The 12,948-nt window shown below is 41.6% G+C and overlaps 1 protein-coding gene across 10 annotated transcripts in view; it reads left to right on the forward strand.

Annotated features, from left to right (window-relative positions):
* ARHGAP26 (Rho GTPase activating protein 26) overlaps positions 1–12,948 on the forward strand; it is a 423,002-nt gene that overhangs the window by 105,854 nt on the left and 304,200 nt on the right. For 9 of the 10 annotated variants that reach the window (XR_005989292.1, XR_005989291.1, XR_005989293.1 and 6 more), the window contains exons 4-5: positions 1,943–2,014; positions 7,522–7,623. Coding sequence is in view for 7 of the 10 variants with exons in the window: in XM_041765130.1 (XP_041621064.1) it covers positions 1,943–2,014; positions 7,522–7,623 (174 nt within the window). In the remaining 3 variants the exon portion in view is untranslated. The remainder of the gene's footprint in view (positions 1–1,942; positions 2,015–7,521; positions 7,624–12,948) is intronic. The other variant, XM_041765131.1, reaches the window with a different exon arrangement.

Consider the following 12,948-nt stretch of genomic DNA (forward strand, 5'->3'; position numbering starts at 1 on the left):
TTTTTAGAAACTTCCCAGATGAGCCTGACATGCAGCTCAGGCTGAGAACCGGTGGCTTAGGGGTTCAGCATACCACTGTGAGCTTTGGAGACTTACCTTATTTGTGCAAGATTTAAACTTGTGAGCCCATTAAGCAACATCAAATAATAATAAAAATCAAACAAGTTAACATTGGAACCCTCATGTTAAAATGCTCTCTTCTCAGATAAGTGCTTTCAAAATTGAGAAAAAGGCAAATGGCAATAAATTTGGAGACCTGCCACCTTTTATTCCTCCCTTGCCTAGTTAGTTCTTGGCTGTGTCCATCTTTGCCTTTCTGGCATTTACTCTGTTGGTTTCATTGTGATGTATATGCATGTGACTTAGAAAAATAATGCTTTGTTGCATCAGGATTCCTGAAATAATTAGTTGAGCAATGAAGGAGCAGTGAATGACTTAAAAGGAAAGATTGTAAAATATTTTACTGCCTTAGAATAGACCATAGAATCTTAGAGCTGGAACAATCCAGCCTACTCATTTTGCAGATGAGGAAATTAGAGCCCAGAGAGGTTAAATGCTTTGCCTGTGGTCACACAGTTGGCAGCCAGTCAAGAAATAATTCATTCATTCACATAGTCATTGAAAAGTATTCGAGTGCTCCTTTGTTTTCAGCACTCCTCTGTGTTTGGGGGAAAATGACAGGCAAGTGAACATTTACAAGATAGTGATGTATGTGTGTGTGTGTGTGTGTGTGTATAATGGTGAATTAGAAAACTTTAGCTGGCTTACATCTTTTGAAGAAAACCCTTGGTGGGATGGTGAGAAGTTACTTTGGAATATGCTGGTGATCATGGAAGGCCTTCTTAAAGAGGTGACCTTTAAGCCAAAACCTCAATTAGAATAAGAAATGTGTCATCCATCAGAGCATTTGGGACCAGAGCATGTGAGGGAATGACCAAATGCAATGCCTGAAAATCGGACAAGTTTTGGACATTTGAGGTGCATGGGGATGGTATGGCTGGCATATAGGACCTGATGGAGTGAGAGCTGGGGGAGGAAGTTGAGTGGCAGCCAGTGGTCTGGAGGCACAGATGTCCTGATCTTAGTCTAGTACTGGTAGGAATACAAAAAGTCAGGCTTGGAAGGTTTTCATGCCACTTCATGTCCAAAGGTGTTTTCTTGTTTTTAACCTAGACTCAGTGTTGATCTGCCTAAAATATATCCACTTAAATGTAACTTGGGTGAATAGGCATTTACAAGATGTCACCCGAAGCTGAAATTTAGAACCTACCCTGTTACTAGTTCCCCTCTGCCTTTACATGGTTGCTTACATTTTTAGAGGTACTCATTTTTATTATTTTTGAGATTTTTAAATTTATTCATTAGAGCAAGCAGTGAGAGCACAATTGGAGGTGAGGGGGCGGGCCAGAAGGAGAGGGAAAAGCAGACTCCCTGCAGGACCCTGAGATTCAAAGGCAGACACTTAACTAAGTGAGCCACCCAGGTGACCCAAAGGTACCCATTTTTAGAGAATCAGCCATAAGGAGAGTTCCATGTTTTCAGATGGTGATTTTGATCTGACATGCTTTCATTTCAAGTATTGTGACAATTGGCACATGCAATAGTATTACTCGATTAAAAAAAAAGATTCATTTATTTTAGAGAGATTGAGAACATGAGTAGGGGAGGAGTAGAGGGAGAGGGAGAGAATCCTCAAGCAGACTTCCCACAGAGTACAGAGCCAAATGTGTGGGGCTTGATCCCAGGACCCTGAGATCATGACCTGAACTGAAATCAAGAGTCACTGAGCTAACTGAGCTACCCAGGTACCCTGCTTACTCAAATTTTAAAGTGAGACACAGGGAGGCATTTTGTGTCAGAATTGCTAGAGTTTTTTTCCTGATATTTGCTTTTGTGTGTATGTGTGTCTACTCCATTCCCCTGCCCTGTTTTTCCTCACCAGATTGAGAATGCCAGCGAGGTGCTCATCACTCCCTTGGAGAAGTTTCGAAAGGAGCAGATTGGGGCTGCCAAGGTGAGAATTAAGCAAGCCTTGTTCTTGGATTTTCAGGCAGCCCTGGTTTGGATTTTATATAGTGGCTCATCTGTTACTCACAAGCGTCTAAAGTAAGATTGAGTGGTCAACCTCAGAGCAGTCATTCTAGTATTTTGTTACCTAATCGTTTTGTGCTGGCTCATAAGTCATGTAAAAGTAGAAGACATGCTTCCTTGTGTTAGTGGATACATGACGGTGCTTGGACAAGGTAGAATTATTCTTATTGCAGAGGTTCTGGACTCAGAGCCTAGACCACGCTCTCAGGCAAACTGGGCCTGAGGGCATGGTGACCCTATTCTGAGCTCCTTTTTTTGTGGAGTCAAAATGTGCCCTTTGTTGCCAGATCTTGACGCTTTTCAAGAGAAACTGAAAAGCCAGTTTTCTTTGAAATTTCCTGGTTTAAAAAAATGTTGGCATTTTTTTTTTTTTAAAGCCTATTTCCACATGGTGCAAGTCACAAAGCAGGACGGCTTCAATTTCTAGGTCCCAGTTTGTTACCACTGACCGGGAGGAACTGCACCTGAAATGTGGCTGACTTGTAGCTGAAATTTCCATGAAAAGACCACCAAGGGAATCTTGTTCAGTTTTGAAAGATGGATTCTTCAGAGTTCCCCTGCTCTATGAGAAATCACTAGGAAACCCTAGGTACTTTGTCAGTAGGGTGTTCAGGAGGCCACCTGCAGGGAAGGTGTTTGCATTGGGATCTAGGAAAGCAGAAGGATTTTCAAGATTTTCTTCCTCTTTTTCTGGAACTGTAACTCCTTCAGCTGCAGTCCTTTGCGCCACCTACAGGGAGTTTTGGGCAACATGACTCTGACATGTTTAGATTTTTACTCCGTTGTGAAATGGTCTTGAGAGGTCGATGCCTGTAGATGGGGAAAAGGTAACTGAAATATAATGAAGTGGGACCTCTCTCCCCACCCCACCTAATAAGCACATGTGCTTCAGAAAATGAATACGATTGGGGCTGAAAAAGATGTGCTGTTCAGTCAGGGTTCTTCTGAGGGATGGTGGACTGCAGTTTGAAGGATGGACCATAGCAAAGATTTTTCTTCCAGTTCTTTAGCACTTTCTACCAATTTTACACTTTACATTTATGAAGAAATTAGAGCTCATGGGCTTTATATCATAGATTAAGGAGTGTAAAATTAAAAGGGAGTCTTGTTATGCTAAGATTTTGTCCAAGATTTTGCCATGAGTGTCCCTCCCCAGGTTCTCCTGTTTGTGGGCCCAATGAGCAAACCTTCACTTTAGTGGCCTTGGGACCTGTGCTTCCTACACCATAACATACAGTAGTGGCTCTGGACATTCTGAAGAGCTTTGAGACAGCAACAGAGCAGATAGACCTCTTTATTAACTCCCCTTTCCAAGAATCTTTTCTGCATCTGAGCACAGATGTTTCTCACTCTGGCCTCTTCCCTCAGCCCTAGTTTTGGCTTTCGTTACCATGGAGGAAGAGCAGGAGTCTGAGTGGGGTCCTTTTGGGTAATACAGTAATCGCAATGACTGGAGCAGGTACTTTTTTGGGGGTGAGGTAGGTGTGAGGCTGTAGATGATGGGATGTAGGAGAATAAAATAATTTGTATAAAGTCATTACTCGTAAAAACGTGTTGCCTCTCATACATACTCTGATCTCTCATTCCTCTTGAACAGTGTGTGATGTTGGGGGTGATTTCTCCTTCTCCTTCCTGTGTCATTTCCCTTTTTAACTGTACTTGTTCCTCCCTTCCCCCTACATGCACATATTTATATCCTAGTATTGTATACATATAAGAGAAAGCAAAGAAACACACTCTTCACCAGGCAGTCTAGGCAGCGGCCTAAAGAATACCTAAAAGCCAGCCAGGGCTCTTGAGCAGCCAAGCGGAAGTTTCTGAACTCTGCCTGTGTGGTGCTAAAATTACCCTTCCTCCCCCTCTCCTGCTGCTTCGGTTGCTATAACAACCTGTTGCTACTTGCAAGAAGCAGAAGTTAGTGTTGGATATGACGACTGCCAGGGAGGAGGACTCCTGGGCATTCTGGTGTTAGTGTAGCTGCCCTGCTGTAGGGCGTGAGCCCAGAGCTTGGCATAACTGTGACCCTGTGTTCAGAATTCTGAGTTTAGGGGACTTTGTTTTCCCTCCAGCTGAGGTACATTTGGAGAGCTGTGCTCTACAGTGAAAGTAGAGAAGAAGTTAGCATTGGTGAATAGGGGGCCCTAACCTCACTTGTGCCATTGGCATGTCAACTTGGGGAGTAGCTGAACCTCTCCGTGCCTGTTTCCTGATCTGTAGAATGGGGGAGCAATAATATTTACCTCCTAGAGTTCTTTTTTTAAAAAATATTTTATTTATTTATTTATGAGAGAGACAGAGAGAGAGAGAGAGGCACAGACACAGGCAGAGGGAGAAGCAGGCTCCATGCAGGGACTCGATCCCGGGTCTCCAGGATCACAGGACTGAAGGCGATGCTAAACTACTAAACCACCCGCGCTGCCCTACCTCTTAGAGTTCTATGAGGAAGACATGAGTAAACACATGTGAAGTGCTTAGAACAGTGTTATATAGTCTTTTGATGTTAGCTGTTAGGTTCAATACACATAGTTCATTCATTGAAAAAAAATACATGAGTGCCTGCTCTGTGCCTGGCTCCATAAACACGCTAGTTTATGGTAGAGAGCAAGTGAAGATGTAATGTGCTCATGGTGTGGCTAGGGTGAACGACCTGAAACAAAAAGGTGTAAATAAACATAATTTCCAATTGTGGAAGTGCTATGAAGGCTTACCTTCATAGGACATTGGACATAGAAAACAAGGAGTGTTCTCGATAAGGAGGAAGAGGTATGTTCAGATGATGGGCCTCTTTACCACTATTGCTGCTATGGCTACTGTCATCATCATTCTTGAATTTTACTGTGCATTTCCTGTGTGCTGGGCTCTCTGCTAAGCACAGTCTATGGTTTATCTTATTTTATCCTAATAGGCCTATGAGGAAGTGGATGTTTTTATTCTTACTCTGTTAGACACTCTCAGAACTGAAAGAGGAAGAAACCTGAGCAGTTACCTCATGGAGTACCTCAGTGTAAGAACCCAGTTCTGGAGAGGGGCCATGATTTGTTTAGAGTCAGTCCGTGTACACTTGGAAATAAGTTCCAGAACCCTAATACTGTCTTTTGTTCATTTAGCCACCCACAGTGGATTCCCTGGAAGATGAGCACCATGTCATACCTGAGTTGGGAATTTAAAATCACTAACACCACCCTCCTGTTTTAAGAACATTATCTAAATCTTAGTAGACTTACTTTTGAGGTCTTATTGCTTGGTTTCTCAGGACAGAAACTGCTGCCCTTTCTATTTAGCTCTTGAACATGGAATGTGGCAGTTTGGTTGCCAGAAAGTCACAGAATGCTGGTGACTCATGTTCTCTGGCCTTTTCTCCCCTCTGGCCAGCTGGGCTATCCCAGCACAGGGTTCTTGGGGCTTGCTGACAGGCTCCTGGGGTGGATCTGTGAGCATTAAGTGGAGTTGGAGCCCTAGCTCAAAGTTATTGGTTCTTATACAGGAAAGAGTTGCTTGAGACAAGCGTCTAGCTTAAGGTCTCCTTGGGCTTTTTCCTCACTTATTTCTGTGTATTGAGTTCTTGTAGATAAGGTATCTTTCAAGGAAAATTCAGATTTGTAGAAATGGATACATGTTAGCTAAAAATGGTATGTAATGATTCTACTCTTTGAGAGGCTTAGAATCTTGTTGACCAGGTAAAATGGTGTTCTAATGTGGCAGATGGTCAGGGCTTCAAGTGAGAGCTTCTTGGTGATTCCTGTCACCTGTGCTGCTTGGGCTTCCCAGTGTTAAGCTCAGAGCCTTTGTACTTGCTGCTCTTGGGCTCTAGAAGTGTCCACCCTGTCCCTCACATGATTAGCATGTCTTAGCTCACACTCCCTCCCCAGTGAGGCCTCTCTTGAGCATACTGTCTGCAGCATCTCTGCACCTTATTTCCTTCATAGCACTTGCAGCTGTCTGTAGTTATTTGTTTCCTGGTTAATTATGTTTGTCCTACTAGAATATCCCCAGCAAGAGGCTTGAGATCACTTTTGCCTTGTCTCGTGGCTAAAGGAGCCCAACAGAGTGGTTGGCTTGTTATATCTTTGTGAAATGACTGGAGATGTCTCTGAGCTTCCTTATCTGGCTGCAAAAACTTTTTTTCTCCTCTTAAAGGCCTTGGAGTTGCAGAAAAATAGTTCCTGTGGGTTCCACCTGAGTCAAGATTAAGACTTATGGACTCAGTGAAATTGATCCTGTTTGTTAGGCCACTGTCCAACGTCTTCCAGCCCCCTTATTGCCATTCCCACTAGAAAGTGAATGGAAAAGAGAGACCTCCTGTGAACATGTGTCTCAGGTGCGATTGAGAGGTAGGCTTTGGAAGCGGCCTATCCTGGCCTTAGATCCCAACTCTGTCACTCTGTATGACTTTTCACAACTTAACCTCCCTGGATCTCAAGTGTTCTTAACTGTAAAATGGGAGTTACAAGTAGAATCTCTGTGAGTCAGTGACTTGGTGGGAAAGCAGGGATTATTAACTGTATTGTGATAGTTATCTTATTTTCCATTTTGAAAACTGTTAATGTAGGATCATGCCAGATATAGGAAGAAAATTACCCATTATCCCATTTACTTAACTTGATTATTTTCATTTATTTTTCCATTTAATCTTTGTTTATAGGTAGCTATACTCTATGTATAGCTTGTATACACCAAGTTTGTATGCACCAAATTTGTATCATATTAATACTTCACATTAAATAATGAGCAACTTACTATATGACTACCTAGCCTTCCTAATTAAAGTTATTAGATGTCCCACCCTTTAATGATCTCAAACCGTATCTTTGGGCACTGATGTTGCTTTGGCTTTTTTGTTAGTAAAAATGGTGCTTCTGTGAATACTTTTGTCTTATTTCTTTCCTTTTGAATCTTTTGTCATTTTAAAGACCCATATATGTTACTCTTGTGCTTGGGGATATTAGGTCTATATATTAAGTACTTTTTGACCACTGTTAAAGCTGGGTCTGCCCTTATTCTAGACTTGTCCCACTTAAGCTTTAAGTAGATCTTAGTGCTTTGGGATTAGCTTTATAGATAACTTTGCCCCCATTGTTTGCCCTTGAACATCCTTGGAGTTAAAAACTAGAAATTTCGGTTTCACAGTTGAGCTTCTCAGAATGTGGAGTCCTGGATTTGCCACTATTAAATACTGGGCTTACCTTGTTTCTGGCACTGTATTGGTTCCCTTATGATAGACACTGAAAACCATCAGTTTGTTGTGGGTGGGGGTTGGAGTGGGTGGCTTAATGTAACATACATTTATTTGAAGAGTAGGAAGAGCTGGGTTGTCCACTGTCCTGGGTCTGAGAGAATGGTGAAGCTATGAAATTGAGCAGGCAGGTCTTGACAAGGTTGCTTTTATTCCTGCAACATCTTACTCTTTTTCTCCTTTCTACTTTTTGCCAGGAAGCCAAAAAGAAGTATGACAAGGAGACAGAAAAGTATTGTGGCATCTTAGAAAAACACTTAAATCTGTCTTCCAAGAAGAAAGAATCTCAGCTTCAGGAGGTAAGAAACTTCACTAGTATCCTGAATAAGGCATTTAAGTTCTGTGTCGTGCTGGGGATATGTGTTGCTTTCTCTTTGCCAGAAAGTCCTAGAGTTTGAAGAGACCTCACAAACCAGGAGCTTGACCCCGATCCCTCATCAGATGCCCGAATGCCTGTATTCCCTTTGTATCTTCCTCCCAGTAGCACACGTTTTCCGGCTGTCCAACCTGTCAGTGCTGTGGGGGCACATACTGCTGATAAAGATCACGTACTTCCTTGTTGGGCAGGTCTAGTCACTAAAATATGCTTCTTCTGGGCAGCCCTGGTGGTGCAGTGGTTTAGCGCTGTCTGCAGCCCAGGGCGTGATCCTGGAGACCCTGGATCGAGTCCCACGTCAGGCTCTCTACATGGAGCCTGCTTCTCCCTCTGCCTGTGTCTCTGCCTCTCTCTCTCTCTCTCTCTCTCTCTCTCTCTCTGCATCTCTATGAATAAATAAATAAAATCTTAAAAAAAAATAAAATAAAATATGCTTCAAACTGAAAATCTAGTGTCCTGTTTCTCTGACCATTTACCTTGATTCTGCACTTAACTGCCTTATTTTTTTTTGTATATATATATTTTTTTATTGGAGTTCGATTTGCTGACATACAGCATAACACCCAGTCCTCATCCCATCACTTACTGCCTTACTTTTTGACTTTCTGCCTTGTATCAGTGATTTGAAGTGTTACCATCTGGAACGGTTTGGTCATTCTTCTTTGTTGTTTTATCTTTAAAAGATTTTATTTATTAGAGAGAGAGAGAGAGAGAGAGAATACAGGAGCAGGGTGGAGGGGCAGAGGGAGAGGGAGAAGCAGGCTCCTTGCCAAGCAGGGATTCCCAACCTAGGGCTCCATCCCAGGACCCTGAGGTCATGATCCGAGCAAATGGCAGACACTTAACCAACTGAGCCACCCAGGTACCCCTGTTGTTATATTTTTTAAAAATTATTTCAACCAAAAGAAAAATTACTTCAACCGGTGTTTGACATTAGCCTGCCTTCCTTCCTTCCTTCCTTCCTTCCTTCCTTCCTTCCTTCCTTCCTTCCTTCCTTCCTTTCTTTTTTCTTTAAGTAGGATTTTTCATTCATATATTTTATGCTTTGGTAACTTTGTTTTAAAAAGGGCAAATTATCTGACCTACCCTGAGCCTTTCTGGATTGACATGAAGAATAGTTCACTTGGAAAAGTAAGTTAGCTTTGCAGCCATGCATCTCTGATCATTTTTGTTTAGTTTGTGGAGATTTGCATAGAAAGGATATTGTTTCTGGGAAATAGAGCAGTTTCCTAGTGGAGTTGTGAAGTTGACTATATGAATATTATTTTCCTCTTAACAATATACTTAACCTTTCTGAGTTAAATGCTAAAGAGAGGCTGTGACTTCCAAGCTAGCCTTTCTTCTTTTTTAATGTTTTTATTTAAATCCAGTTAGTTAATATACAGTGTAGTATTAGTTTCAGGTATACAATATAGTGATTCAGCCCTTCCATATATCACCCAGTGCTCATCATGACAAGTGCCCTCCTTAATCCCAACACCTATTTCCCCATCCTCCTCACCCACCTCCTCTCTGGTAACCATCAATGTGTTCTCTTTAATAAAGTGTCTGTTTCTTGGTTTGTGTCTGTGGTTTTTCCTTTTTTCTGGTTTTTAAATATGATTCACATGAGTAGAATCATATAGTATTTGTCTTTCTCTGGCTGACTTATTCACTTAGTATTATACTCTCTAGCTCCATCCATGTTATTTAAAATGGCAAGATTTCTCTTTCTTTTTCCTTTCCTTTCCTTTCCTTTCCTTTCCTTTCCTTTCCTTTCCTTTCCTTTCCTTTCCTTTCCTTTTTCCCTTCCTTTTTCCCTTCCTTTTTCCTTTCCTCTTTCCTTTCCTCTTTCCTTTCCCCTTTCCTTTCCTTTCCCCTTTCCTTTCCTTTCCTTTCCTTTCCTTTCCTTTCCTTTCCTTTCCTTTCCTTTCCTTTCCTTTCCTTCCTTTTTTGTGCCTGAGTAATACTTGATAGTGTATATGTGTGTGTGTATATATATATATATATATACACACACACATACACATACTGCATCTTCTTTATCCACTCATTAGTTGATGGACACTTGTCAACCTAGCCTTCGTTCTTGAATTTACTTTGTTTTTGAGCAAATACTATGCAGTACTTCTGTCAGGTGAACCTTACTCTGAAGATCCTATGGTTGAAGATTGAACAATGAAGATACATCAGGAGATGGTGGAGTTGAGTCCTCTGCCCACCAGGATTTGTTACCCATCCTCAGTAATATCTGGTTTTCAGAACCCTCTGCTTTGATATGGGCATTTAAACCAGTTGTGTAAGTGATGAAGAGGGGGCCCAGTAGCAACTCTGGCAACCAGTGTTTGTGGTGGGCTTTGCTAGATCAGTTCTTGCCCAACCATCCAAAACATCAGCTGAGCACTTGGTGTGAACTGTGGAAAGTAGAAAACACTAACCTATCCTTGAAGATCTTGTGCCTGACCAGGGAAAAAGCAGCAAACAAATGGTGAGGTCATTCTTGAAGATAGCATAGCTACTCAGGTAAATCTTATCAAATATGCTAGAGAAGACTAAAGAAAACCCATTGTCAGTGGAATGTATATAAAGTGCTAACTTCATTGAATGGAATCCCAGCTGTGCATGGGATATAAGCTCTGGAAGATGCCCAAGAATATGCAGTCATCCATGCTAAATGTAAATCCACTTAGGATCTGTCCCGATGCCCTCACTTTAGTTACGTTTCTTTGAATGTCATTTGGCATTTAGAGTTTGGAAACTACATTTAAGCAAAGTCTTGTGGCTGCAACTCAAAATGACCAGAGGTAGCTAGATCTATAGTTGCTAAGCAGTTAATAGGAGTCAGTCTTTAAGAGTTGAGCAACTGTGTGATTGTTCTAGCACCTGCTGATGTTGAGAGGCCCATAGTACAGTTAGTCTGAAGGCATGGCATTCCCCAGAGTGAGGATGTCTCTGCCATCTGTTCCCTCTGTTCCTGGATACTGCTCGCTTGGTCTGGGATGAGTCTAAATACTCCTTTAAGTCCACACCAGTATCTTACCCCACTGAGATAGCACAGTGTTGGGACCAGAGCACTGAGTGGCAGAGAGATAGCTTACTTCAGTGCCTGCTGTGCCATGTATTTACTGTATGACCTGGGGCAAGTACTCCTCTCTCTGGGCTTTTAGTCCTTTTTTTTTTTTTTTTTTTTGTAAAATACAAAGTACCTATTGTGTCTACTACATGTAGGAGAAGGCAAATTATGGCTGCTAAACAAGTACAAGGTATTAACCCCAAGGCTGATTTGTTTTTCCCTATCCCCTGTTTCCAAATTGGGGAGTACTCTCTTCCTCGTTGATTCAATATGTTCAGGTTATTAAAAAAGAATACCAGGTATTCTAGGTAGCTTTATAGAGACAGAAATTTGACTCACAGCTAGGAGGTTAGGGAGGACAATATTAAGGTGCTGGCAGATTTAGTATCTGGTGAGAACTTGGCTCCTGGTTCACAGATGGCTGTCTTTTTGCTGTGGCCTCATGTGGTGGGAGGGCTAAGGGAGCTCTCTGGAATCTTTTTTATAAGGCCGCTCATCCCATTCATGAAACTCCACCCTCATGACTTGGTCACCTCCCAAAGACCCCACCTCCAAATGCTGTCACATTGGGGGTTAGGTTTCAACATAAGAATGTTGTCAGGGGCATAAACATTCAGTCTATAGCACTGACTTTGCCAGTTATTTATATTAATGGGCATTTCTTTGTTACACTATTTTGTTACAGTTCTTTGTGTCCTTGTCTTTGACCCAGTCATACTTTCTAAGTATTTTGTAGGGCAAGGAGTGGGCTGTAGATCTTCTTTAAGGTCTGGATCTGTTTTCAAGCATTGCTTTTTAGTTGTACCTGAGCTGAATTAAATTGCTAAAAAAAGTGATATAATACTTTAACAACAATAATAGCAGCAGATATTTACCAAATGCTTATTTTTGTGTCAGGTCCTGTGTTAGGCACTGTACTTGGAATCTTCTCAAATCCTTGCAATTTCCTTGTGAGGTACCAATGTATTCTCTCTGTTTTACATATGAGGGAGACTAAGGCTCAAAGATGTTAGATAGCCTGTCCATAGGTAGTTAGATTGTGAACACTGGCTCCTGATTCTGGAACTCTTTTTCTCTCTTAACTCACTGTGCTCTTTTACTTGTGTGTGTCTCTGCCCCCCCCCCCCCCCCCCCCCCCCCCCCACGGAATGTTGCTGGGCTGCCTGTAAGTCATTGTTGTTCAATGCCCATGTCATGAAAATAAAATTGGCTGGAAGGAGGGACCTTGATAATCTTCTGGTTGAACCTTCTGGATATATATTTGAAGGAACTGGGTTCCTTGCAGAGGTCAAGTGATTAATGTTCAAGGTCTTCTTCCCCCTATTTAGTGATGATTTTCTTCACATTTATTTAAAAAATAAACTTAGGAACATGACTTAACATGTAGTGTACTTTTAATGAAATCTACGTTCTTTGATTATCCAGAATTCTTCCTTCATTGCAAGGCTCCAAACTGAATACTTTTAAATTCTAGCCCATCCCTACATCCTGGTCATGTGGAATGATACTGCCATCTAGTGGATGATTCTTTTTTAAATCATTGTATGTGTCAAGCTCTAAGAAGCTTCAAAGACAATATTCACTTAACCCATTCACTGCATGCTTCTGTGAGTTTATTCAGGTGTTGAGCATATTATAGAGAGTGAAAGGAATGATTGGCTTTCCTGGAATTTACAGTCTCGGACAATGTCCCTTTTCCAAGAAGCATGGAATGATTGGTGCATCTCAGACAAGCTGGTAGGTTCACTGCTTCTCAAGTAACAAGCAGAGAAATATTTTTGAGTATCTGCCATGAGGGCTTGACTTCTGGCCCATGAGTCCATTGCATGATGAGAGTCTAAGCATGTGATGAATTCTGTGGCCCAGATGAGCAGGGTCATTAGCAGAAGAAACATACCATTCCACTTGGATTTCTTTCCCTTTCCTTTGGAAATGCATTGAGTTACGCTTTCTTCTGAAAACTGGACCACTGCTGGCCACATAGAGATCAGTTATTTCATTAATAAAGCATCTCTTGAATGCCTACTACGGACCAGGCACTGTTCTGTAAGCTAGAATAGTAAAGTGGAAAAATGAGACAGTCTTTGCTCTTATTGATGTTATATTGCAGTAGGCAAAACAAGAAAACATAGAAGAGAATTTTACATAATGATAAGGAAATAAATTGGGAGGTGGGTTATCCCAGGATATCTTTAT

Source organism: Vulpes lagopus, chromosome 8 (assembly GCF_018345385.1).
Source record: "Vulpes lagopus strain Blue_001 chromosome 8, ASM1834538v1, whole genome shotgun sequence".
Classification (NCBI taxonomy): domain Eukaryota; kingdom Metazoa; phylum Chordata; class Mammalia; order Carnivora; family Canidae; genus Vulpes; species Vulpes lagopus.